Source organism: Pan paniscus, chromosome X, assembly GCF_029289425.2.
Source record: "Pan paniscus chromosome X, NHGRI_mPanPan1-v2.0_pri, whole genome shotgun sequence".
Lineage (NCBI taxonomy): Eukaryota > Metazoa > Chordata > Mammalia > Primates > Hominidae > Pan > Pan paniscus.
The window spans coordinates 49027337-49053438 of NC_073272.2; the positions used below are offsets into that span (position 1 = coordinate 49027337).

Consider the following 26102-nt stretch of genomic DNA (forward strand, 5'->3'; position numbering starts at 1 on the left):
AGCTAGGATTACAGGCATACACCATCATGCCTAGTTAATTTTTGTATTTTTTGGTAGAGATGTGGTCTCCCTATGTTGCCCAGGCTGGCCTCAGATTCTTGAGCTCAAGTGATCCTCCTGCCTCAGCCTCCCAAAGTGTTGGTATTACAGGCATGAGCCACATTGCCCAGTTTCTGTTCTCTCTTTTTTTTTTTTGAGACAGAGTCTTGCTCTGTCACCCAGGCGGGAGTGCAGTGGCGCAATTTCGGCTCACCACAACCTCTGCCTCCCGGATTTCAGTGATTCTCGTGCCTCAGCCTCCCAAGTAGCTGGGACTACAGGCGCGCACCACCACACCCAGCTAATTTTTATATTTTTAGTAGAGACGGTGTTTCATCATGTTGGTCAGGCTGGTCTTGAACTCCTGACCTCAGGTGATCTGCCTGCCTGCCTTGGCCTCCCAAAGTGCTGGGATTACAGGCGTGAGCCACTGTGCCCAGCCTTTCCTATCTCTCTTATTATTATTATTATTTTAGAGACAGGGTCTAGCTATGTTGCCAAGGCTCGTCTCAAACTCTTGGGCTCAAGGGATCCTCCCAAGTCGGCCTCCCAAAGTGCTGGGATTATAGGCATGAGCTACTGCACCCAGCGTTTGACAGATGTTTTAATTGTCCATTCCAATTCTGTGCAAAACTACAACTCTGAGGATTATATGCAACATAATATGTCCATTTGGTGTTTTATCTTTTTGCCCATTGTTGGATACTATGCGCTGTAAGGTGTGTTCCTTGATCTGAAGAGATGTAACATGGCAGTCTAAATTGGTGTAGTATCTTCTGTTTCTTTTCTTTTCTCTTCTTTCTTTTTCAAGACAGAGCCTTGCTCTGTAACCAAGGTGGAGAGCAGTGGTGCTATCAGGGCTCACTGCAGCCTCGACCTCCTGGGCTCAGGCGATCCTCCCGCCTCAGCCACCTGAGTAGCTGGAACTACAGGCATGTGCCACCGTGCCTGGCTAATTTTTTATATTTTTTGTAGAGATGTGTTCTCCCTGTGTTCTCCAGGCTGGTCTTGAACTCCTGGCCTAAAGCAGTCCTCCCATCTCGGCCTCCCAAAGTACTGGGACTATAGGCATGAGACCCTGTGCTCAGTCATGAGAGCTGTTCATAGGGTGCCATCCATGTGGCAGTAGGAGCTGTCAGTTCCTCTGGTGGTTTCAAAGTTGGTCTTAGAGGAAATGCTGAATACGATGAGTACTGCCTTGCAATCCTCCAGTAGCATGTCCTCGTATAAACTGTTTGCATTATATTATGGAACTCTTCTGGGCATTGCCTTCCTTATTAGAATGTTTCTCTGACATCACCTAGGACATTATGGGTATTTCAGGTTTCAAGATTATTTTATCTTTCATTCACAAAAAAATCACCATACCACCACATCTGGAAATTCTCTGATCCAAAACCTCAGCCATTGCTGTTGGGTAGCACTCACAGGCTTTTGCCACAATCTCCAGTCTCTATAAATACAAGTTGCAGACATTTTCAAAATCATGTCTGCCTGTGGATCTTATATAAGGGCTCAAAAGCATCAAGAGAGTGTCTGCTCTTTGCAATTCAGACATAGCCTGCGTAAATATGGCCTTCTTTTGTGCTGTTTAATGGAGGGAAGCTAGCAATATTCTCAGATGTGGAACATGCATCCTGCAAATGACAAGTAACCTGATTAGGTACTGTGTTTCTCGCGTAGTACCAGGGGTAGTAGGCAGTGACAGCAGTTCATTTTTTTCTTGCTTGGGGAATGTTAGGGGTGGATCCTGCCCAGTTTATTCCTAAGAATTTCACCATTTGAGTGGGCCTTTGGATTTTTGTCACATTTATCAACCACCTCTGTTGGTCATGTATGTCACTATTGTATTTAAGTCAGTCCTAGCTTGCTCTTCAGTTTTTTGTTTTTTGAGACAAGGTCTCACTATGTTGCCCAGGCCAGAGTGCAGTGGCACAATCACAGTTCACTGCGGCCTCCACCTCCCTGCCCCAAGCAAACCTCCCACCTCAGCCTCCCAGGTAGCTAGGACCACAGGTGTGTGCCATCACACCCACTAATTTTTTATATTTGGAGAGACAGGGTCTCACTATGTTGCCCAGGCTGGTCTTGAACTCCTGGGCTCAAGCAGTCCTCCCGCTTCGGCCTCTCAAAGTGCTGGGATTACAGGCAAGAGCCACCATGCCTGACCGAGAACGGTAGCTTTATAGTAAGTGTTGAAATTAGGTATATAAATCCTCTAGCTTTTTTCTTCCTTTTCAAAATTGCTTTGGCTGTTCGAGGCCCTTTTAATTTCCATATGAATTTTAGAAGCAGCTTGTCAATTTCTAATTATTAATTTTGTTTTATTGATTGTGATCAATGTTGTTTGTAACATATGTATCTTAAGGAACCTACCGAAGTTGTTTTCTTTGTGCCCTAGTATTTGACCAAATTTTGTGAATATTTTATGTGCACGTGAGAAAAAGTATATTCTATATGATCAGGGTGTGGTGTTCAATATATATACATCCAAAAGATCAACCTTACTGATTATGTGGTTTAGGTCTTTTATATTATTACTTATATTTTGTCTATTTAATCTGTCTCATTCTGTGAATGGTATGTTAAAAGTCTCCCATTAGAGAATATTTCTATTTCTTCTTTCATTCTTGTAGTTTTCAGCTTATATAGGCTGTTGCTGTTACTTTATTGTTTGCATTTGATACATTTTTTAATTTTTTTTTTTTTTTTGGAGTCGGAATCTCGCTCTGTCGCCCAGGCTGGAGTGCAGTGGTGTGATCTCAGCTCACTGCAAGCTCCGCCTCCTGGGTTCACGCCATTCTCTTGCCTCAGCCTCCCGAGTAGCTGGGTCTACAGGCGCCCGCCACCACGCCCGGCTAATTTTTGTTTGTAGTTTTAGTAGACATGGGGTTTCACCGTGTTACCCAGGATGGTCTCCATCTCCTGACCTTGTGATCCGCCTGTCTCGGCCTCCCAAAGTGCTGGGATTACAGGCATGAGCCACCGTGCCTGGCCTAAAGATTTTGTATGGATTTAGAGGATACAAGTACAGCTTTGTTACATGCGTATATTGCAGAGTGATGAAGTCTGGGCTTTTAGTGTCACCATCACCTGAATAGGGTACATTAAATCGGATGATTAAATAAGCTCCAGACTGGGCACAGTGGCTCATGCCTGTAATCCTAGCACTTTGGGAGGCCGAGGCAGGTGGATCACCTGAAATCAGGAGTTCGAGACCAGCCTGGCCAACATGGTGAAACCCTGTCTCTACTGAAAATACACACACACACAAAAATTAGCTGGGTGTGGTGGCAGACACCTGTAATCCCAGCTACTAGAGAGGCTGAGGCAGGAGACTCACTTGAACCCAGGAAACAGAGGTTGCAGTGAGCCGAGATCACGCTACTGCACTCCAGCCTGGGCAACAAGAGTGAAATTCTGTCTCGAAAAACAAACAAAAAAATAAGCTCCAGAGTCTTGTACTATAACACCCCAGTATCTAGTTATTATTATTTTTTGACACGGGGTCTCACTCTTGTCACCCAGGTTAGAGTGCAGTGGCAGGATCTCGGCTCACTGGAACCTCGACTGCCTGGGCTCAGGTGATTCTCCCACGTCAGCCTCATAAGTAGCTGAGACTACAAGTGTGCACCACCACACCTGGCTAATTTATTGTATTTTTAGTAGAGACTGGGTTTTGCTCTGTTGCTTAGGCTTGTCTCGAACTCCTGGGCTCAATTGATCTGCCTGCCTCAGCCTCCCAAAGTGCTGGGATACAGGCATGAGCTACCTCACCTGACCAAGATATTGTTTACTCATTATACAAAAATCCAAAAGTTATATCAAGAACCAGGAACATTTCAATTTGAATGAGAAAAAAATCAATGGGTGCCAGCACTGAGATGATACAGAGTTTAGAATTACTTGACAAGGATTTTAAAGCAGCCATCATAAAAATACTTCAACAATTATGAACACACTCAAAACAAACTTTTTTAGAAAGTTTTCATAAAAAAATAGAAATCCCCAGCAAAGAAATAAAAGACATAAAAAGTTGCCAGGCACAGAGGCTCACGCCTATAATCCCAGCAGTTTGGGAGGCCGAGGCAGGCAGATCACTTGAGGTCAGGAGTTGGAGACCAGCATGGCCAACATGGTGAAACCCTGTCTCTACTAAAAATACAAAAATTAGCTGGGTGTGGTGGTAAGCGCCTGTAATCCCAGCTACTTGGGAGGCTGAGGCATGAGAATTGCTTGAACCTGGGAGGTGGAGGTTGCAGTGAGCTGAGATGGAGCCACTGCACTGCAGCCTGTGCGGCAGAGCCAGACTGTTTGTTTGTTTGTTTTGAGATAGAGTCTCACTCTGTTGCCCAGGCTGGAGTGCAGTGGCTTGATATCGGCTCACTGCAACCTCCATCTCTCAGGTTCAATCGATTCTGCCCCCTCGGCCTCCCTGTAGCTGGGATTACAGGCGCGCACCACCATGCCCTGCTAATTTTTGTATTTTTAGTAAAGATGGGATTTCACCATGTTGGCCAGGCTGGTCTCAGACCCCTGACCTCAGGTGATCTGCCTGCCTCGGCCTCCCAAAATGCTGGGATTACAGGCTTGAGCCACCGCACCTGGCAGACAGAGGGAGAATCTGTCTGAAACAAACAGCCATAAAAAGTAACCAAATGGAAATTTTAGAAATTAAAAATACAATAATCAAAATGGAAACTCAGAAATGGACTCGACAGCAGAATGCAGATGAAAAAGGAATCAATGAACTTAAGCATAGAAAAAAGCCTGCATTATCTATATATAAATGAGTGACTGAATATGATGTTGTGAACCATAACGCCAGTCTAGATATCTAGACTTGGGTTTCAGGTATGGCTTTCTCTAATTCCTAACCAAGTGCCCTGGATATTATTCTTATTCTCTATTGTCTTGACTTTGTTTATTTATTATTTATTTTTTTAAAATTTTTTTTAACTTTTATTTTAGGTTTCGGGTACTGTATTAGTCTGTTCTCACACTCCTATAAAGAACGACCTGGGTAGTTTATAAAGAATAGAGGTTTAATTGACTTATGGTTCCACAGGCTGGACAGGCTTCTGCTTTTGGGGAGGACTCAGGAAACTTACAATTATGGTGGAAAGTGAAGGGGAAGCAAGGCATGTCTCACATGGCAGCAGGAGAGAGAGAGCAAAGGGGGAAGTGCCACACACTAAACAACCAGATCTTGTGAGAACTCAATCACTATCACAAGAAGAAGGGGGAGGCCGGACGTGGTGGCTCACATCTGTAATCCCAGCACTTTGGGAAGCTGAGGCGGGTAGATCACCTGAGGTCAGGAGTTCAAGACCAGCCTGGCCAACATGGTGAAACCCCATTTCTACTAAAAATACAAAAAATTAGCTGGGCATGGTGGCATGCGCCTGTAATCCCAGCTACTCAGGAGGCTGAGGCAGGAGAATCGCTTGAACCTCAGAGGTGGAGGTTGCAGTGAGCCAAGATTGCACCATTGCACTCCAGCCTCAGCAACAAGAGCAAAACTCTGTCTTGAAAAAAAAAAATGAACAAGGGGGAAATCCACCCCCATGTTCCAATCACTTCCCAGCAGGCCCCTCCTCCAACGCTGAAGATCATAATTCAACATGAGATTTGCATGGGGTCACAGAGCCAAACCACATCAGGAACATGTGCAAGTTTATTAGGCATTTGGTAAATTTTTGTCCAACCCTTTAATTTTAGCCTTTTGCATGACTGTGTTTTAATCATGTCTCTTGTATGCAGCATAGTGCTGGGCTTTGCTTTATGAGGCAATATTAAACCCTTTTTATTTTATTTATTTTTTTGATTGTATATGTTTTTATTTTATTACTCACCTAAATATTGCTGACCCATCAATAGAACAGCCCAGCCAGACATACGTAATAGTAATCAAATGCATTTGTCTTTGTACTTTGCTTTTACATGGAAAACATAGCTTTTACATATTTTTAGGTTTTTTTCATTTTTATTTTTCAGTTTCTTTTTTATTTCAATAGGTTTTGGGGAATGGTTGGTGTTTGGTTACATGAAGAAGTTCTGTAGTGGTGACTTCAAAGATTTTGGTGCACCCATCACACAAGCAGTATACCCAATGTGTAGTCTTTTATCCCTACCCCCCTACCCTTTCTTCTCAGTCCCCAAAGTCCATTGTATCATTCTTATGCCTTTGTGTCCTCATAGCTTTGCTTTAATGTTTTATTAAAAATATTATTATTATTATTATTTTAAATAGATAGAGTTGGTATCTTCCTACGTTGGCCAGGATGGTCTTGAACTCCTGGCCTCAAGCAATCCTCCCACATCAGCCTCCCAAAGTGCTAGGATTATAGGTGTGAGCCACCACATTTGGCTCCCTTTTTCCTTTAATAAGCGAATTAAGCCCATTTGTATTTATTCGCGTTACTGTTAAGCTTGGTCTCAATTCTCTCATTTTATTTTATGTTATAATCACTGTGGTATATATTATATTTACTGTATTTCTTTCTCTCTCTCTCTCTCTTTTTTTCTTTTTTTGAGACAGAGTCTCACTCTGTCACCCAGACTGGAGTGCAGTGGCGTGATCTTGGCTCAATGCAACTTTGGCCTCCCCAGTTGAAGCGATTCTCCTGCCTCAGCCTCCTGAGTAGCTGGGATTACAGGCACGCACCACTACACCTGGCTAATTTTAAAAATTTTTAGTAGAGACAGGGTTTCGCCATGTTGGCTAGGCTGGTCTTGAACTCCTGACCTCAGCTGATATGCCTGCCTGGGCCTCCCAAAGTGCTGGGATTACAGGCGTGAGCCACTATGCCCGGCCGAAACATGATTGACTTCGATGAGTTGACTTTGTGTCCTGCAGTCTTGCTAAGAGCTTCTTTGTAGATTCCTTAGGATTTTCTACATAGACAATCATATTGTGTGAGAACAGAGACAGTTTTATTTATTCTTTCCAACCAGTTATATGCCTTTTATTTCCTTTTTCTTGCCTGATTTCACTAAAGTAGGACTTTGAATAGGATTTTGATTTCGAATAGGATTCGTAAAAGTGGACGTCTCTTGCCTTTTTCCTGATCTTCTAGGGAAAGCATTCAGTCTTTTTCATTACATATGATGTTAGCTGTAGGTTTTTGGTAGATGATCTTTATCAGGTTAAAGAAGTTTCCTTCTATTCCTACTTTGATGAGAGGTTTTGTCAGGAATGAATGTTGAATTTTGTCAAATGACTTTTCTGTATCAATTGATGATTGTGTGGTTTTTCTGTTTTAGTTTCTTAATATGGTGGATTATATTGATTGATTTAAAAATGTTCAGCCAGCCTCACGTTCTCTGGATAAACACCAACTGATCATGCTATGTGTTTACATATGTTGCTTGATTTGATTTGCTAATATTTGTTGAGGCTTTTTACTTCTATGTTTATAAGGGATATTGGACTGCAATTTTCTTTTCTTGTCATGTCTTTGTCTGATTTTGTAATCAGGATAATGATGGCCTCATAAAATGAGAAGTGTCCTTGTCTAGAAAATGGAAGAGGAAAGACTGTATAGAATTGATGTATTCCTTAAATATTTGGTAGAATTTACTAGTGAAACTATCAAGGCCTGGGAATTTCTTTTTTGGAAGGTTTTAAACCACAAGTTCAGTTTCTTTAATTGATATTCCATTCAGTTGTCTGTTTCTCTTTGGGTAAGTTTTGGTGTTTTGTATATTTCATGGAATTGGTCCATTTCATCTAAGTTGGTGAATTTATGTGAATAAAAATGTTCGTGGCATTCTCTTACTCTCATTTTAATGTCGTTAGAGGTATATAGTAATATCTCTTTGTTTTCTTTTCTTTTTTTCTTTTTTTTTGAGATGGAGCTTGGCTCACTGCAACCTCCACCTCCCGGGTTCAAGCAATTCTCCTGCCTCAGCCTCCCAAGTAGCTGGGATTACAGGCCTGCACCACCATACCCAGCTCATTTCTTACCTATCACTTTAAACTGGAAATGGCACTGTTACTTGAAACTGTCTCCCCTCCTACCTTCCAACACCCCACACTTTCCTGGTTCTATTTCTACCATCTAATAATTGTATTAGTCTGTTCTTGCATTGCTATAAAGAAATACCTGAGACTGGGTAATTTATAAAGAAAAGAGATTTAATTGGCTCATGGTTCTGCAGGCTGTACAAAAAGCATAACGGCTTCTGGGGAGGCCTCAGGAAACTTCCAATCCATGGCAGAAGGCAAAGAGGAAGAAGGAAGAAATTTTTTTTTTTTTTTTAGACGGAGTTTCACTCTTGTCACCCAGGCTAGAGTGCAAGGGCACGATCTCGGCTCATTGCAACCTCCGCCTCCTGGGTTCAAGTGATTCCTGATTCTCCTGCCTCAGCCTCCTGAGTAGCTGGGATTACAGGTGTGCACCACCATGCCCCGCTAATTTTTGTATTTTAGTAGAAATGGGGTTTCACCATGTTGGCCAGGCTGGTCTGAAACTCCTGACCTCAGGTGATCCACCCACCTCAGTCTCCCAAAGTGCTGGGATTACAGGCGTGAGCCACCGTGCCCGGAGGCACATCTTTGTGTGTGTGTGTGTAAGATAGGATCTCGCTCTGTCACACAGGCTGGAGTGCAGTGGTGTGATCTTGGCTCACTGCAGTCTCGACCTCCTGGGCTCAAGTGATCCTCCTGCCTCAGCCCCTCAAGTAGCTGGGATTATAGGCATGCACCACCATGCCCAGCTAATTTTTGTTTGTTTGTTTGTAGAGACAGGATTTCACCATGTTGCCCAGTCTGCTCAAATTCCTGGGCTCAAGCTGTCCACCTGCTTCAGCTTCCCAAAGTGCTGGGATTACAGGCATGAGCCACCGCGCCCGGACAGCAGGCACATCTTACATGGCCAGAGCAGTAGGAATTGGGGCACAGGTGCCACACACTCTTAAACAACCAGATCTCATGAGAACTCACTATGGCGATGACAGCACCAAGGGAGGATGGTGTTAAATCATGAGAAACCACCCCCATGATCCAATCCCCTCCCACCAGGCCCCACCTCCAACACTGGGGATTACAATTCAACATGAGATTTGGGTGGAGACACAGATCCAAACCATATCAGGAATTTACTCTGCAACCTTCATAGCATATTGGTGTTCCCTCAAACTCTGTACTTGGTGCTTCTCTCAAACTGTGCTCCTTCTTAGCTATCCAATTTATTCTGGTGGTTTCAGCTAGTACTGGAATGATCTTACCCCCCAAACCTTGGGCTCTGCTAGCCTTCTCTCTTGAGCTCCAGCTGGACATCTCTGTCAGTATGTTCCATAAACACTCCAAAGTCTATCTCAGTTTTTCTTCCATGAACTCATTGTCTCTCCTGTTTTGCTAATGTCTATACATGGCTCCAGCCTCATCCCAGCTGTTCATGCAGTTATCCTGGGAGCAATACTGTCTCCCTTTCTCCCACAGAACAGCACTTCTGTATCATTTATAAGTATAAATATATTTTGTTTCTTTGTTTTGAGACAGGGTCTCTCTGTCGCCCAGGCTGGAGTGCAGTGACGCAATCTCAGCTCACTGCAACCTCCACCTCCCGGGTTCAAGTGATTCTCCTGCCTCAGGCTCCCAAGTAGCTGGGATTGCAGGCACCTGCCACCATGCCCGGCTAATTTTTTTTTTTTTTTGTATTTTTAGTAGAGATAGGGTTTCACCATGTTGGCCAGGCTGGTCTCGAACTCCTCACCTCAAGTGATCCGCCTGCCTCGGCCTCCCAAAGTGCTACGATCATAGGCATGAGCCACCATGCCCAGCCAGCTTCTTTTTTTTTTTTTGAGACGGAGTCTTGCTCTGTTGCCCGAGCTGGAGTGCAGTGGTGTGATCTTGGCTCACTGCAACCTCCGCCTCCTGGGTTCAAGTGATTCTCCTGCCTCCGCCTCCTGAGTAGCTGGGACTACAGATGTGCACCACCACACCCAGCTAATTTTTGTATTTTTAGTAGAGATGGGGTTTCACTCCATCTCTGTTGGCCAGTCTGGTCTTGAACTCCTGACCTCAGGCAATCCACCCAGCTTGGCCTCCCAAAGTGCTGGGATTACAGGCGTGAGCCACTGCGCCCAGCCTCCTTCTTCATTTTTTAACCCAGCAACTTGCACACGTCCAGGCACATAGTGTTTGTTTTTTCATTGGTTTTCCAGAAATATGCTTACTGAGGCACATAGTGTTAACTCAGGAGTGCAGTGATCTTTTTTTCATGCATTAATAAATTAACACAGTAATAGAGCTGTTCTGGGTACCCCCCACCCCAAAAGTATATCAAGCGAGACACAAAATCAGGTATCCAGTGTAGCTCTATTTAGTCAACTTTCAACAGGGCTCCATTGAGAAGATTAGTTCCTGCACATCTTTTTCATGCATCCCATTCTGATCATTGGAGATTGTTATTACAGGGGTCCGTGTCATTCGAGGATGTGGCTGTGGATTTCACCCGACAGGAGTGGCACAGACTGGACCCTGCTCAGAGGACCATGCACAAGGATGTGATGCTGGAGACCTACAGCAACCTGGCATCTGTGGGTGAGGATGATTGTCCGTGTAACTCCTGAGAGCATGTGTTTCCTTTCTTGGTTGCTGTAACATGTGCAGCCTTGCGAGGGTTTAATGATATTAAGAGTCACAGATGAGTAATCAGTTTAGGGCACCAGAAAAAATGTGTGCGTTCTTACTTCCCCAATGAAAGGTTTAAATGGGCCCCCTTCCTTGTGCAGCTCATGAAGATGCACCTTCCTCCTCCATCAGAGGCCCTAGAGCTCAGACAACTTGGCCCACGTCCTGTGCCATTTCCCATTAACAGGCCTCTGCGTGGCCAAACCAGAGATGATCTTCAAGTTGGAGCGAGGAGAAGAGCTGTGGATATTAGAGGAGGAATCCTCAGGCCATGGTTACTCAGGTAAGTACTGGGCAAGAACTGGACATATGGAAAATAGGGGAAATAAGAGCCCAGGAATTCAGGTCAAAGGGTATGCTTGTGTAACACTTTCTAGGAATCTCTTTTTAGAGTTCCTAGCTCTTTGAAAATAAGGACGGAAGGTCTACATGCTTCAGATACCAAAGTCACACATCTTAATATCAAACTTAAACTTCAGTGCTTTCTCCTGTTTTATCTTGATTTTTTTTTTTTTTTTGATGGAGTCTCACTCTGTCATCCAGGCTGGAGTGCAGTGGTGCGATCTCAGCTCACCACAACCTCCACCTCCCGGGCTCAAGCGATTCTCCTGCCTCAGCATCCTGAGCAGCTGGGATTACAGGTGCGTGCCACCACGCCTGGCTAATTTTTGTACTTTTAGTAGAGACAGGGTTTCACCATGTTGGCCAGGTTGGTCACGAACTCCTGACCTCAAGTGATCCACCTGCCTTGGCCTCTCAAAGTGCTGGGATTACAGGTGTGAGCCACCGCACCTAGCCTTTATCTTGATTTTTAAGTTATTTACCACTCTTATTTATCTCTGCCTCATCTTAAACATTTATTCTTTTATTTTTTTGAGACAGAGTGTCTCTCTGTTGCTCAGGCTCGAGTGCAGTGGTGCAATCATGGCTCAACCTCAACTTAAAACCTCACCTGCCCGGTTTAAACGACCTTTCCAGGGCAACCTCCCTAGTAGCTGGGACTACAGGCGCGCACCACCATACCTGGCTGATTTTTGTATTATTATTATTTTTTTTTTTGTAGAGACAGAATCTCACTATGTTGCCCAGGCTGGTCTTGAACTCCTGGGCTCAAGTGATCCACCTGCCATGGCCTCCCGAAGTGCTAGGGTCAGAGGTATGAGCCACCACACCTGGCAACATTTATTCTTTCTTCCCTCCATTGCCTTGGATGCTTTCTGTTATCAGGCATTCATTCATATATTCATTTAGTCATCCATGAAACTTTAAATGAGTATCAGTTATATGCTGGGTATGTTCTAGGTGTGGGAAACTGGTAGTGAATAAAATAATATCTCTGTTCTCTTGGAGCTTACAATATAGTGGGGGAAAGTGACCAGAAACAAACAAATACATCATATGTTTGATGGTGAAAAGAAAATCAGTGCAAGGTAAGAAGGATAGATACTGATTTTTAGGAAATAGAGGGTTTTTTGTTTGTTTGTTTGTTTGTTTTTTGATGGAGTTTCACTCTGTCGCCCAGACTGGAGTACAGTGGTGCGATCTCAGCTCACTGTAACCTCCACCTCCTGGGTTCAAGTGATTCTCTTGCCTCAGCCTCCCGAGTAGCTGGGATTACAGGCGGGCACCATTATGGCCAGCTAATTTTTGTATTTTTAGTAGAGATGGAGTTTTGCCATGTTGGGCAGGCTGATCTCAAACTCCTGACCTCAAGTGATCTGCCCGCCTTGGCCTCCCAAAGTGCTGGGATTACAAGCGTGAGCCACTGTGCCTGGCTGGAATAGAGTTTTAAAGGTTGTGTTAAGGAGTTTAATTTTATACTGTGACAAGAGAAGCCAGTTTGGGATTTTACATAAAAGAGTGACATGCTGTGATTTATTTTTAAAGGATCTCTCTCACTGCTGTGTGGCAATGGTTCTGTTGGGGATAATGCCCTCAGGCATGATAATGACCTTCTTCACCATCAGAAGATTCAAACATTGGATCAAAATGTTGAATATAATGGATGCAGGAAAGGCTTCCATGAGAAAACAGGCTTTGTTAGATGTAAAAGAACACCCAGAGGAGATAAAAACTTTGAATGTCATGAATGTGGGAAAGCTTACTGTAGGAAATCAAACCTTGTTGAACATCTGAGAATACACACAGGAGAGAGACCCTATGAATGCGGTGAATGTGCAAAAACCTTCAGTGCAAGATCATACCTCATTGCTCATCAGAAAACTCACACAGGGGAGAGGCCCTTTGAATGTAATGAATGTGGGAAATCTTTTGGCAGGAAGTCACAACTCATCCTACATACAAGAACACACACTGGAGAGAGACCCTATGAATGTACTGAATGTGGGAAAACCTTTTCTGAGAAGGCAACCCTCACAATTCATCAGAGAACTCACACAGGGGAGAAACCCTATGAATGTAGTGAATGTGGGAAAACATTTCGTGTAAAGATATCCCTTACCCAACACCACAGAACTCACACAGGGGAGAAACCTTATGAATGTGGGGAGTGTGGGAAAAACTTCCGTGCAAAGAAATCCCTAAATCAGCATCAAAGAATTCACACAGGTGAGAAACCCTATGAGTGTGGTGAATGTGGGAAATTCTTCCGAATGAAGATGACTCTCAATAATCATCAAAGAACTCACACAGGTGAAAAGCCCTATCAGTGTAATGAATGTGGGAAATCTTTCAGGGTGCACTCATCTCTTGGGATCCATCAGAGAATTCACACAGGAGAGAAACCTTACGAATGTAATGAGTGTGGTAATGCTTTCTATGTGAAAGCACGCCTAATTGAACATCAGAGGATGCATTCAGGAGAGAAACCCTACGAATGCAGTGAATGTGGGAAAATCTTCAGTATGAAGAAATCCCTTTGTCAACACCGGAGAACTCACACAGGAGAGAAACCTTATGAATGTAATGAATGTGGAAATGCCTTCTATGTGAAAGTACGCCTCATTGAACATCAGCGAATTCACACAGGAGAGAGACCCTTTGAGTGTCAAGAATGTGGGAAAGCTTTCTGCCGGAAAGCACACCTCACAGAACATCAGAGAACTCACATAGGCTGGTCCTGGCGTTGTACAATGAAGAAAGCCTCTCCCTGAAGACTTCCCTCACCATTGGATCAAGCTCCTTGGGGCATATGATCACCAGGGCACACAGTGTGCCTGTGAAAATTTGGCACCTACATTTGTATCAAAATATGTCCTGATCCCCTTAGGGGATAGCTCATTGTTTTTATTCGGATTTCCCTAATTAGTGGTGTGTGAACATCTTATCTGTTGATTGGCTATTTGGGTTTTTTCTTCTGTGCATTGACTGTTCATGTCCTCTGCTCATTGTTTTCAAATGGGCTGTTCATCTCTTGCTTTTTGGTTTAAATGTTGTTGTTTTTTAACATATGAGAATATAAAAATCCTTTTTTTTTCAGTCATATGTGTTGCAAATATCTTCTCCCAGACTGTCGTTGGTTTTTTAAATTTTGTCATCTGTTTTCTTCTGCTGAAGTTTTATATTTTATTTATTTATTTTTTATTTTTTTGAGATGGAGTCTCACTCTGTGGCCCGGGCTGGAGTGCAATGGCATGACCTCAGCTCATTTCAACCTTCGCCTCCCAGGTTCAAGCGATTCTCCTGCCTCAGTCTCCCAAGTAGCTGGGATTACAGGTGTGCACCACCATGCCTGGCTAATTTTTGTATTTTTAGTAAAGACGGGGTTTCACCATGTTGGCCAGGCTGGTCTCTAACTCCTGACCTCAGGTGATCCACCCGCCTCGGCCTCCAGAAGTGTTGGGATTACAGGTGTGAGCCACCGTGCCCGGCTAAAGTTTTATATTTTAATATTATCAGTTTCAAGGTGATAATATTCACCTATACTTTCCTCTAAAGGTTTTCCTTTCAACATTTAGAATTTCAATCTCCTGTGAGATTTTTTTGTTATAGCATGAAGTGTGCAATACATACTACTATATTGTCTTTATATAATTTTACATAAATGGGCTCACACTGTATTTAAAGTTCTGCAGCTTGCTTTTTTCATGTAATGTTACCTTTCCAAGATCTGTCCTTGTTGATAAGTATAGGTCTGGCTAGTCATTTATCTCTCCGTTCCCCTAGTAAAAGACATTTGTATCTTTTTCGAGTTTAGTGTCTAAATCTAGAAGTGGAACTGATGGGTCATAGGATTTAGGCAATGTGCTGGTTATTAAGCTATTGTGTCCGAGCTCCAAACCCACCCTTCTTGACTGTGCTTTGTGACTTTACAAACCACATTTTGGCTTTGTCAACTGCTCCCTGTTGGGCCTTGCCAATAAGAGATACTAGATATAAACTTTGGGGCTGGAGAGGGAAGAAGGGACTTGCTCCTTTTTTTTCTATTCCTATTAGCTTCCTGGTCATTGGAGTGTCCGCTAAGCATTGCTTCTTCACTCAGACACCAGCAGTTCCTTGTCATAGCAGCAGTTTAATCTAGTTTTCAGCTTTCCAGCACTCACAGATGGTAGCCCATCCCCTCTGAGACACAAGCATCAGCTGGCTGGTGTCACCTCCTTAGAGATGTGAATTCTAGTCACATGGGACCCCTCCTCCCCCTTCTAAGTTTTAGTAATTTCAATTTATGGTTGGGTGCAGTGGATCATGCCTGTAATCCCAACACTTTGGGAGGCCAAGGTGGGTGGATTGCTGGAGCCCAGGAGTCAAGACCAGCCTGGGAAATATGGTGAAACTCTACCTCTACAAAAAAAATTCAAAAATCAGCTAGGCATGGGACCACACCTGTGGTCCCAGGTACTTGGGAGTCTGAGACTGGAGGTTGAAGCTGCAGTAAGCCATGATTGTGCCACTGCACTCCAGCCTGGGCAACAGAGCAAGACCCTGTCTCCCAAAAAATTGTCAACTTCTTCCCTTTGTTATGCCAGCCCAGCTGTTTTCTGCAGTTGCTACCTCCCTGATAACTTGAATGTTCTCTGTCTCTTCAGTTATTTGGTTTACAACCTCATAACTAGTTAAAATTATGTATAAGTTCTCTCTGTTAAAATAACTAGTGTGGTTTTTGTCTCCTAGTTGGGCTCTGATTGATACAGAAGGTTTTTTAACTTTATTAAGTATTGACATTTCCCTTCCAAATTGTATTAATTTATACTCCCATGAGCAGTTTGAGAAAGTTTTCATTTTGCCATTCAGCAGCACTTATTATCAGTCCTTTAAATTATTGCCAATCTGTAAGGTCTGAAATGGCTTTGAGCCTTGGCTTCCATGAATGTGGTTTGTCTTTCTTTCTTTTGTTCTTTTCTTTTCTTTTCTTTCTCTCTCTCTCTCTTTTCTTTTCTTTTTTATTTTTATTTTTTGAGATGGAGTTTCACTCTTGTTGCCCAGGCTGGAGTGCAATGGCGTGATCTCGGCTCACTGCAACCTCCGCCTCCCGGGATGGAGCAATTCTCATGCCTCAGCCTCCCGAGTAGCTGGGATTACAGACACGCATGACCACACCCAGCTAATTTTTGTACTTTTAGTAGAGACGGGGTTTCACCATGTTGGCCAGGCTGGTCTCAAACTCCTGACCTCAGGTGATCTGCCCACCTCAGCCTCCCAAAGTGCTGGGATTACAGGCGTGAGCTACTGCGCCTGGCCTATTTATTTATTTGAGACAGAGTCTCACTCCATCACCCATGCTGGAGTGCAGTTGTGCAATCTTGGCTCACTGCAACCTCTCCCTCCTGGTTCAAGTGATTCTCGTACCTCAGCCTTCCGAGTAGCTGGGACTATAGGTGCACACAACCACGACCACCTAATTTTTGTATTTTTAATAGAGATAGGGTTTTGCTATGTTGGCCAGGCTGGTCTCGAACTCCTGACCTCAAGTGATCCGCCTGCCTCGGCTTCCCAAAGTGTTGGGATTGCAGGAGTGAGCCACTGCACCTGGCCTGTCTTTATTTTTTAACTCATCTTTCCTATCCTTCAATAGTATTTTGTGGTTTTCTCCAAGAAATTGTCTATGAAAGTTAATTTTTTAATAGCAGTTTTGCATTTATACAGGTATACATATATATATTTCAAAATATAATGATGTTGTGGGGTTTATATATATACTTACATATAATATTTGTGTCTCTCTCTCATACACACACATCTCCCCACACAACATTTTTGTTTGATGTGGGCAGTTTTAATTTCATTTTACCCAAATATTTACCACCTTGGTTGCACTTCATTACTGTCTGCGTTTCATCCAGGATCATTTTCTTCTTTGCCTGAAAAATACTCCATAGAGTATCCTTTAGTAAGAGTCTGTTGCTGGTGAGCCTCTCAGTTTTGTCTAAAAATGTTTTTCATTGTACCTTTTGTCACTGGCTGGGGCCGGCATCGCGGGTGGTAAAAGAATTTACCAAGACAGTCATGAATTAAAGAAACCAAGTCTATTAGAGGGAAAGTAGGTTGCAAGGAGGCAATGGGCAGCACAGCAGAGAAAGGGGCTGTCTGCAAAGAGGCAAGAGCTGGAGGGAAGTTGTATAGGGTTGTGCTGGAGGGACTATGTGAGGAATGAGTTTGTGCTGCTGGGGCTTTGCACAGAACAAGGTATTTGGGAACAGGTTGTTGTGCCAGCAGGTTGTTTGCGATTAGTCGTCTCTCAGAACAATGGTTCTTCCCCACCTTCTTGCTTATTTATCTCATCGGGACTCCACACTTTTTTACAAGTAAAAGTGAATCCTTTACCTTAAATATTTGGTAGCACTATGTCACAGTAAACTGATAAAAAATTAAGTACTTGACTGGGCACAGTGGCTCACACCTGTAATCCCAGCACTTTGGGAGGCCAAGGCGGGTGGATCACTTGAGATCAGGAGTTTGAGGCCAGTCTGGCCACCATGGTAAAACCCCGTCTCTAGTAAAAATTAGCTGGGTTTGGTGGTGCATGCCTGTAATGCCAGCTACTCGGGAGGCTGAGGCAGGAGGATCACTTGAACCCGGGAGGCGGAGGTTGCAGTGAGCTGGGATGGTGCCACTGCACTCCAACCTGGGCGACACAGCAAGACTCCATCTCAAAAAAAAATTAAAAAATTAAGTACTTTTTTACTTTTTTCCTGAGTGTCCTTTAATGATTATCGTGATCCAAGGTATTTGAATTACTCATCAGATACCCCACAATACAGCATATATTTGAATATATATAAAATACACTTTGTGTTTTCTGTGCAGTATGCCCTCACTCTATTAAGTATTAATTAAGTATATCAAGATGCCATTTCATCAATACTTCCGATCTGTAGCTCACCACCCCCCGCCTTTTTTTTCTTTTTGAGATGGAGTTTTGCTCTTGTTGCCCTGGTTGGAGTGCAATGGCATGATCTCTGCTCACTGCAACCTCTGCCTCTCAGGTTCAGGTGATTCTCCTGTCTCAGCCTCCTGAGTAGCTGGGATTACAGGCATGTGCCACCACACCCAGCTAATGTTTTGTCTTTTAAGTAAAGACAGAGTTTCACCATGTTGGTCAGGCTGGTCTCGAACTCCTGACCTCAGATGATCCGCCCGCGTCGGCCTCCCAAAGTGCCAGGATCACAGGCGTGAGCCACCGCGCCCAGCTGATGTTTTTAAATTTTTATTATGGAATATGCCAACCATAAATAAGATAATTTATAGTGACACAAAACAGAATAGTTGTTGCCTCTGGGGTGAAAATTGACTTGTAAGGGGTAGGAGGGAACTTACTGGGGCGATGGAAATACTCCATATCTTCACTGGAGTGTGAATGCAATAGTCATCAAGTGGGTAAACTTAAGGTTTATTTGTTTTATTGTATATAAATTATATCTCAACTGAAATGTGAAAACAAAGCAATAAAACATCCCCTGTTCCCATTTCAGGAGTCATGTCTGGGCTGCCTGGGAGGACAACAGGAATACTGATCGCTAGAGCAAATAAAAGACTCTTGGCAGTGGGCAACTTGGTCCTCCTAAGGCTTTAGAAATTGTCTTGCTCCATGAAAATGACATGTTCTGAGGCCCCAGTCTGGGGTATACTGACTTTCATTAGCTAACGTCACCATCCGTGGTGCTCCCTCACTTGCCAACACTGCACTGTAGATTTGACTCCCAAGAGCCTAAGGATAGTCTCTGCCAATCCTCCAGTAGCCACCATCATAGTAGTTTTTACCCCCATCAGTCAGCAGTCCAGTGTCTACTAACCACTCCATTAATTCACAGCAGTTCTTACCACCCCTTTAAGCCAGAGCATGATGTGTGATCACCCATTAGCTCACATCATATCTTATCACCCACCTTCAACCCCAGCTTAGTGTCTGATGATCTTCCATTAAGTCAGTATCATGTCTTACTTCCCTCCTTTAGACTTAGCATGGTGACAGCTGACTCCGATTAGCTCACAGCCCTGTGTTTTGTCTTCCTGTTGACCTAATGTAGTGTCTGTTGACTCCATGTTAGCTTCACCATTTTGTTTGCTAATTCCCCATTGGCTACAGCCTCCCAAGTAGCTGGGACTACAGGCATGCGCCACCAGGCCTGGCTAATTTTTAAATTTCTTTGTAGAGACAGGATCTTGCTATGTTGCCCAGGCTGGTCTCAAATTCCTGGACTCGAGATCCTCCTGCCTCAGCCACTCAAAGTGTTGGGATTACAAGTGTGAACCACCATGCTGGGCCTGTCTGCTGATTTTTTTATTAGCTGTGGGTACAGTGTCTTTGCCACATGAGCGCACAGCACAGTGGGCTCAGCACAGCACAATGGCACCCAATGGCTGTTCCCCAATTAGCTACCAATATGATGACTTTGGTCCTCTTGGGCCTCAGCACAATGTCTCCAGAACTCGCATGACCATGTCACTGTCTTTTGATCCCCCATTACCAGGTTGCAAGATTTTTAAGCTTGAGGACCCAGTGGTGTCTGCTTCCCCAAAAATAGCCCCTAATGGTGTATCAACTGCCCATGTATTACAGCCCATGAGTATATCTGCTGACCATACATGAATGTCTTCTGATTTACTTGCCAACAGCACAGATGCCCTGCTTTTGGACCCATCACCATATTTTTGTCCTTACCATAGTTCAATCATTGTGTCTGCTGAATCCCCCCATTAGCCACTAGTATTGTGTCATTGGCCCATTGAGGCCTTGGTGGAGTCTGCTGACCCCAGATTAGCCCTTATCACTGTTTGTTGCTCCTCCATTAGCCAACAGTACAGTTTCCTCAGCACCCATGAGGCCCCAACAATGTCTTTGCTGACCCAACTTTAGCAACTCTCACTCTACTGATCCCCACTTAGTCATAAGAACAGAGACTTTAACCTCCATGAACTCCCAGTACAGTGTCTGCTGATTCCACATTAGCTTTGGCTTTCTGGTCACCCATTGGCCATGAATACAGTGGTTTTGGCTCTCATAAGACCCAATCACAGTGTTTGCTGACCCTGTATTGACTGCCATCACTGCCTGGTGATCCTCCATCAACCATGCATAGAATGTCTTTGAATGCAATGATGCCCCATCACAGCACACGCTGTCCTGCATTGGAGCCCATCACTATGTCTGCTAATCTGATTATATGAGCCTCAACACTGTGTCTGCCGACTACTAGACACCACTATGGAGTCTGCCTCATGTTTCTCAATCACAGTATCTGCCAACCCTATATTAGTGTCACCACTGTGTCTGCTAATCTTTTTTTTTAGATGGAATTTCACTCTTGTTGCCCAGGCTAGAGGGCAATGGTGCAATCTCGGCTCACTCCAATCTCCACCTCCCGGATTCAAGCAGTTTTCCTGCCTCAGCCTCCCTAGTAGCTGGGATTACAGGCACCCGCCATCATGCCCAGCTATGTGTCTGCTAATCTTGGTCACAAGTACAGTGTCCTCAATCTTCATAAAAAATCAGCCTGTCTGCTCTCCCCACATTAGCCCTTAGTCACTCTGCTGATTAGCCACCACTAAAGTGGTTTTGTCTCCATCGCGGTATTAGCCCCATCCCTGCCACACTGATGTGTCATTGTCCCTTAGTACAGTGTGCTGACCTCATGAGCCCTGGCATAATGCCTGGGGTTCATTAGAGCCTACCCTTCATGAAAGTATAACATGGTTTCAGATGATCCTGTATTAGCTACCGGTACAGTGTCTTTAACCTTCATGAGTTCCCACAGCCATGTCTGCTGATGCTATCATAGCTCCCAACACTGTGTCTGTTGAATCCTCATTGGTCATCAATATAGTGGCTTTGATCTCTGTGATGACACCATACAGTTTCTGATTACCCTCTATGAGGTGCAGTTATTGTTCCCTGATCTCCGTACACTGGTTTGTTGACTGTTCTTTCAATCTCGGCAATGTTTCCTTCAATCTCAGCAATGTTTCCTTCAACTCTGGCAGTTCCCCAGGCCTTCAGGCTGTTTTCTTATTTTTCTGACTGTTTATTTAGCATCAGGGATTGTCCCTTGGTCTTTTTGGCTGTGGAGTCTTATCCCCTTTTCCTCTGTCTTCCAAATGCAAGGACTGTTTGTGGTCTCCAGATGTTCAACAATCCTGCTGTTCCTCAAGGCCAGACACTTTTCCTTTAAGCCTCCGGCTGTTTGTTTATTTCTCTGGCTGTTTCCAAGGTAGTTCTCACTGTTGCATGACATGTGGTGACAATTTCCTCTTCTGTTTGACTATTGTAGAGTCTTTGCCTGTCCCAACTACAAGGACTATACTCTGGCTGTTCATGTCACTGCAAGACTCTTTCTCAGTCCCCGTGGCTGTTTTCTAGTGTCCTGGCATGTTCACTCAGCCCTTGGCTATTGTCTGGAACCAGACTGTTCGAGCTGCTTCTAGTGACTCCCCAATGCCTGGAATAGGCTACCTTACCCTCCCTCTTGCTACCTCAATCCTGGGTATGTTCATACTTCCTCTTGCCTCTTTTCTGGTCTCCTACTGTTTCTCCATCCCAAGGATTGTTGCATACCCTGGATGCAGCTGGGGGGGCATTAAACAGCAAGTGGGAATGGCAGGCTGCAGGGGGAGCACCTTCCTTCCAGGTAGACCTCTTTAGCTGTGGATGCCCTGGGGAAACAGTCCCTGCAGAGACGCTGCCTGCTTTAGAGCCCTGGTGTGGCCTCCTGGCAGGATATCTATAGCCCAAGAGTCACTAGATTTGCTTCCATCACCCTGCTAGAAAATTCATTAAAGTGAACACCTCCCAGCATTAGGGGTGTCTGTGTGTGAATCTCTGTTTGGGAGAGACCGTGACGGCCGAGAGGAAGCACATGGAGATCACAGTGGTGTGTGGTGTGCAGCATGGGGACCAGTCCTGCTCTTGCCCGAGCCTCATTCCTTCTCCCTAATACATGGCATCACAGTTCCAGCCCAGAATCCTTCAGAAGTCCATGCTGATGTTGGAGGATGAATATAGGGTGTCTGCCCCATGGGTGTTTTTTAGTTCACAACATGAAACCCTTATAATAACTTATGTTAGTAATGTGCAATATTACTAACAGCCTTTAGTTTCTAGACAGGCAGTGTAGTGTAATGGCTAAGAACATGAATGCTGGAGCCAGATATGCATTCAAATCCTGTGCCTTAATGGTTTCTTAGGTATGGGACAAAAAGCACACATAAAGAACTTTGCTTAAAAAAAAAAACCATAAATAACCCAACTAAAAAATGGGCAAAGGCTGGGCGGAGTGGCTCATCCCTGTAATCCCAGCACTCTGGGAGGCCAAGGTGGGTGGAACTTGAGGTCAGGAGTTCGAGACCAGACTGGCCAACATGGTGAAACCCCGTCTCTATTAAAAATACAAAAATTAGACAGGCGTGGTGGCATGGACCTGTAATCCCAGCTACTCGGGAGACTGAGGCAGGAGAATCAATTGAACCCAGGAGACAGAGATTGCAGTGAGCTGAGATCGTGCCACTGCACTCCAGCCTGGCTGACAGAGTGAGACTCCATCTCAAATAAATAAATAACTATAAATAAAAATGGACAAAGGACTCAAATAGACATTTCTCCATGGATGATATACAAATGCCCAATAAGCCCACAAAAAAACTGCTCAACGTAATTAGCCATCAGGTAAATGGAAATCAAAACCACAATAACACTACACACCCATAAGGTGGCTAGAATCCAAAAGACAGATAACAACAAGTGTTGGAGAGGATGTGGACAAATTGGAACCTTCTACATTGCTGGTAGGATGTAAAATAGTGCGGCTGTTTTGTAAAACAGCTTGACAATTTCTGAAAATGTTAAAAATAAATGTACCATGTGATCCAGCAATTCCATCCTTAGGTATCTATGTGGGAGAAATGCCAACATATGTCCACACAAAAACCTGAATACAGATGTTCACAGCAGTGCTATTCCTACTTGCCAAAAAGTGGAAACAACCCAAATGTCCATCAACTGATGAAATGATACACAAAATGTGGTATGTTCATAAAATGAAATATTAATCAGTAATAAAAAGAAACGAGGTGCTGATACATTCTGCCAATGTGGATGAATTTTGAAAACATGTTAAATGAAGAAGCCTGTTGGGAAAGAACACATATTGTATAATTCCATTTATATGAAATGTCCAGAGTAGGCAAAACTGGGGAAACAAAAAGTAGATTAGTGGTTGTCTAGGACTCGGGTGGGGGTAGGTGGTAGAAATGGAGTGACTGCTCACAGGTACTGGGTTTCTCTTGGGGGTGATGAAAATATTCTAAAATTCTATTGTAATGGTTGCACAACTCTGAATGTACTAAAGCTAATTTAATTGTGATGTTAAATGGATGAATTGTATTGTACGTGTGTGAATTACATCTCAATAAAGTTTAAAAAATAGGAAATTATAAAAATAAAGATTTGAACTAGGTCAGTATTTTTTAAAGTTGAGTCTTTGTAATATTATCTTTAAGAAAAAAATTTATTTATTTATTTGTTTACTTTTATTTTTAATTTTTGGGATAAAGTCTTGCTCTGTCGCTCAGGCTGGATCTCGGCCCACTGCAACCTCCGCCTCCTGGATTCAAGTGATTCTGTCTCAGCCTCCCTAGTAGCTGGGATTACAGGCACACGCCACCACTCCTTGCTAATTTTTGTATTTTTTTAGTAGAGACGGGGTTTCGCCATGTTGGCTAGGCTGGTCTCCAACTCCTGACCTCAGTTGATCCATCTGCCTCGGCCTCCCAAAGTGCTGGGATTTCAGGTGTGAGCCACCACACCCCACCTCATTAAGAAAAAAATTTAGGGCGTGGTGGCTCATGCCTGTAATCCCAGCACTTTGGGAGGCCAAGGTGGGCGGATCACGAGGTCAAGAGATCGAGACCATCCTGGCTAACATGGTGCAACCCCGTCTCTACTAAGAGTACATAATTAGCCGGGTGAAACTCCATCTCAGAAAAAAAAATACAATAATTAGCCAGGCATGGTGGCATATGCCTGTAATCCCAGGTACTCAAGAGGCTGAGGCAGGAGAATCGCTTGAACCCGGGAGGCAGAGGTTGCAGTGAGCCGAGATCACGCCACTGTACTCCAGCCTGGCGACAGAGCGAGACTCCGTCTCAAAAAAAAGAAAAGAAAAGAAAAAATTTAATTAGTGCCTGCATAAAACTTTAGGGAAAAACATTTCTGTTTCTGCCTTGTCTTAGCTATGTGTCCCTGGGGAAATCATATTTACCTCTCTATGCCTCAGTTTCTGCATCTGTAAAATGGGGATAAAAATAATGCCTAAATCTGAGGGACAATGAAGTCATAAATGTACAGTGCTTAGAATAATGCTAGGCACATATCCAGCTCTCTGTATTAGTTATATTAGTAGTAGTAATGGCAAATATAATTTAATTTATGACTTAGTAGTGATACATTTTAGTAATGGCAACTTATGATATTTGTAGCAATAATTTTATTCACACTGACAACTTTAACTCAATGATTTTGAGAATCTCTCCCAAAGATGTCACAAATATAATATGTTCATTTGTAATGTTTTCTTTTTCTTTCTTTTTTTTTTTTTTTTGAGACAGAGTCTGGCTCTGTCGTCCAGGCTGGAGTGCAGTAGCGCGATCTTGGCTCACTGCAACCTTCACCTCCTGAGTAGCTGGGATTACAGGCATATGCCACCATGCCCGGCTAATTATTGTATTTTTTTTTTTTAATTTTTTGAGACAGAGTTTCGCTCTTGTTGCCTAGGCTGGAGTGCAATGGCGCAATCTCGGCTCACTGCAACTTCAGCCTCCTGGGTTCAAGTGATTCTCCTGCCTCAGCCTCCCAAGTAGCTGGGATTACAGGCATGCACCACCACGCCTGGCTGATTTTGTATTTTTAGTAGAGACGGGGTTTCTCCATGTTGGTCAGGCTGGTCTCGAACTCCTGACCTCAGGTGATCCGCCCACTTCAGCCTCCCAAAGTGTTGGGATTACAGGCGTGAGTCACCACGCCTGGCCTAATTTTTGTATTTTTAGTAGAGATGGGGTTTTGCCATGTTGTCCAGGTTGGTGTTGGACTCCTGGCCTCAAGTGATCTGCCCGCTTTGGCCTCCCAAAATTCTGGGATTACAGGCGTGAGCCACCAGGCCCGGCCTGTAATGTTTTCATTCTTATTATGATGCTTGTACGCTAATTTTTAGTATGAACATCTCCCCACTGACAAGTTGCGACATTTCAAAGACTTCTGAGCACAGTTTCTCCCGATGATAATGTGCCTGTTTTCACATTCTAAAGTATTGGGGGTTAGGACTTCAATGCATCTTTTGGGGAGACACAATTCAACCCATAACAGTTCCTCAGTATGCAGTCCTCACTTGATAAATCTCCAGGTTTAAAAATCTCTACTGGGCTGGGCACAGTCTAATGCCACCACTTTGGGAGGCCAAGGTGGGAAGATTGCTTGAGGCGAGGAGTTGGAAACCAGCCTGGGCAATAGGGAGATACCCATCTCTACAAAAAGTAAATAAATAAAGATCTGTACTATTGCCAACTATTGCCAAGACGATAACTTGCAAATCCCTAAGCCCTTGGTAAACATTTCTCTTAAAGAGCCCCCTCTCCTCAGTGTGACATATGTCCTCTTTTACAAATACCCAACTGGCAAATACTAACTGTATTAGTTTTCCTTATCTTTTCTTTTTCTTTCTTTTCTTTTCTTCCTTTTTTTCTCTCTTTCTTTCTTTCTTCTTTCTTTCTCTTTCTTTCCTTCCTTCTTTTTTTTTTTTTTTTTGAGACAGAGTCTCATTCTGTCACCCAGGCTGGAGTGCGGTGGCACAATCTCGGCTCACTGCCACCTCTGCCTCCCAGGTTCAAGCGATTCTCATGTCTCAGCCTCCCCAGTAGCTGGGATTACAGGTGCGCCACCACGCCTGGCTAATTTTTGTATTTTTAGTAGATATGGGGTTTTGCCATGTTGACCAGGCTGGTCTCAAACTCCTGGCCTCAAGTGATCCGCCCTCCTTGGCCT

The 26102-nt window shown here is 43.9% G+C and overlaps 1 protein-coding gene across 4 annotated transcripts in view; it reads left to right on the plus strand.

Annotated features, from left to right (window-relative positions):
- The window catches only part of ZNF157 (zinc finger protein 157), a 57570-nt gene extending 34044 nt beyond the window's left edge, over positions 1-23526 (plus strand). For 3 of the 4 annotated variants that reach the window (XM_003812139.5, XM_008964532.5, XM_063601688.1), the window contains 3 exons: positions 10462-10588; positions 10866-10961; positions 12566-23526. In XM_003812139.5, the coding sequence (XP_003812187.1) occupies positions 10462-10588; positions 10866-10961; positions 12566-13791 (1449 nt within the window). In that variant the 3' untranslated portion in view covers positions 13792-23526. Of the gene's footprint in view, positions 1-10461; positions 10589-10779; positions 10962-12565 lie in introns of those variants that run through there. The other variant, XM_034950667.2, reaches the window with a different exon arrangement.
- Positions 23527-26102: the final 2576 nt, after the last annotated feature.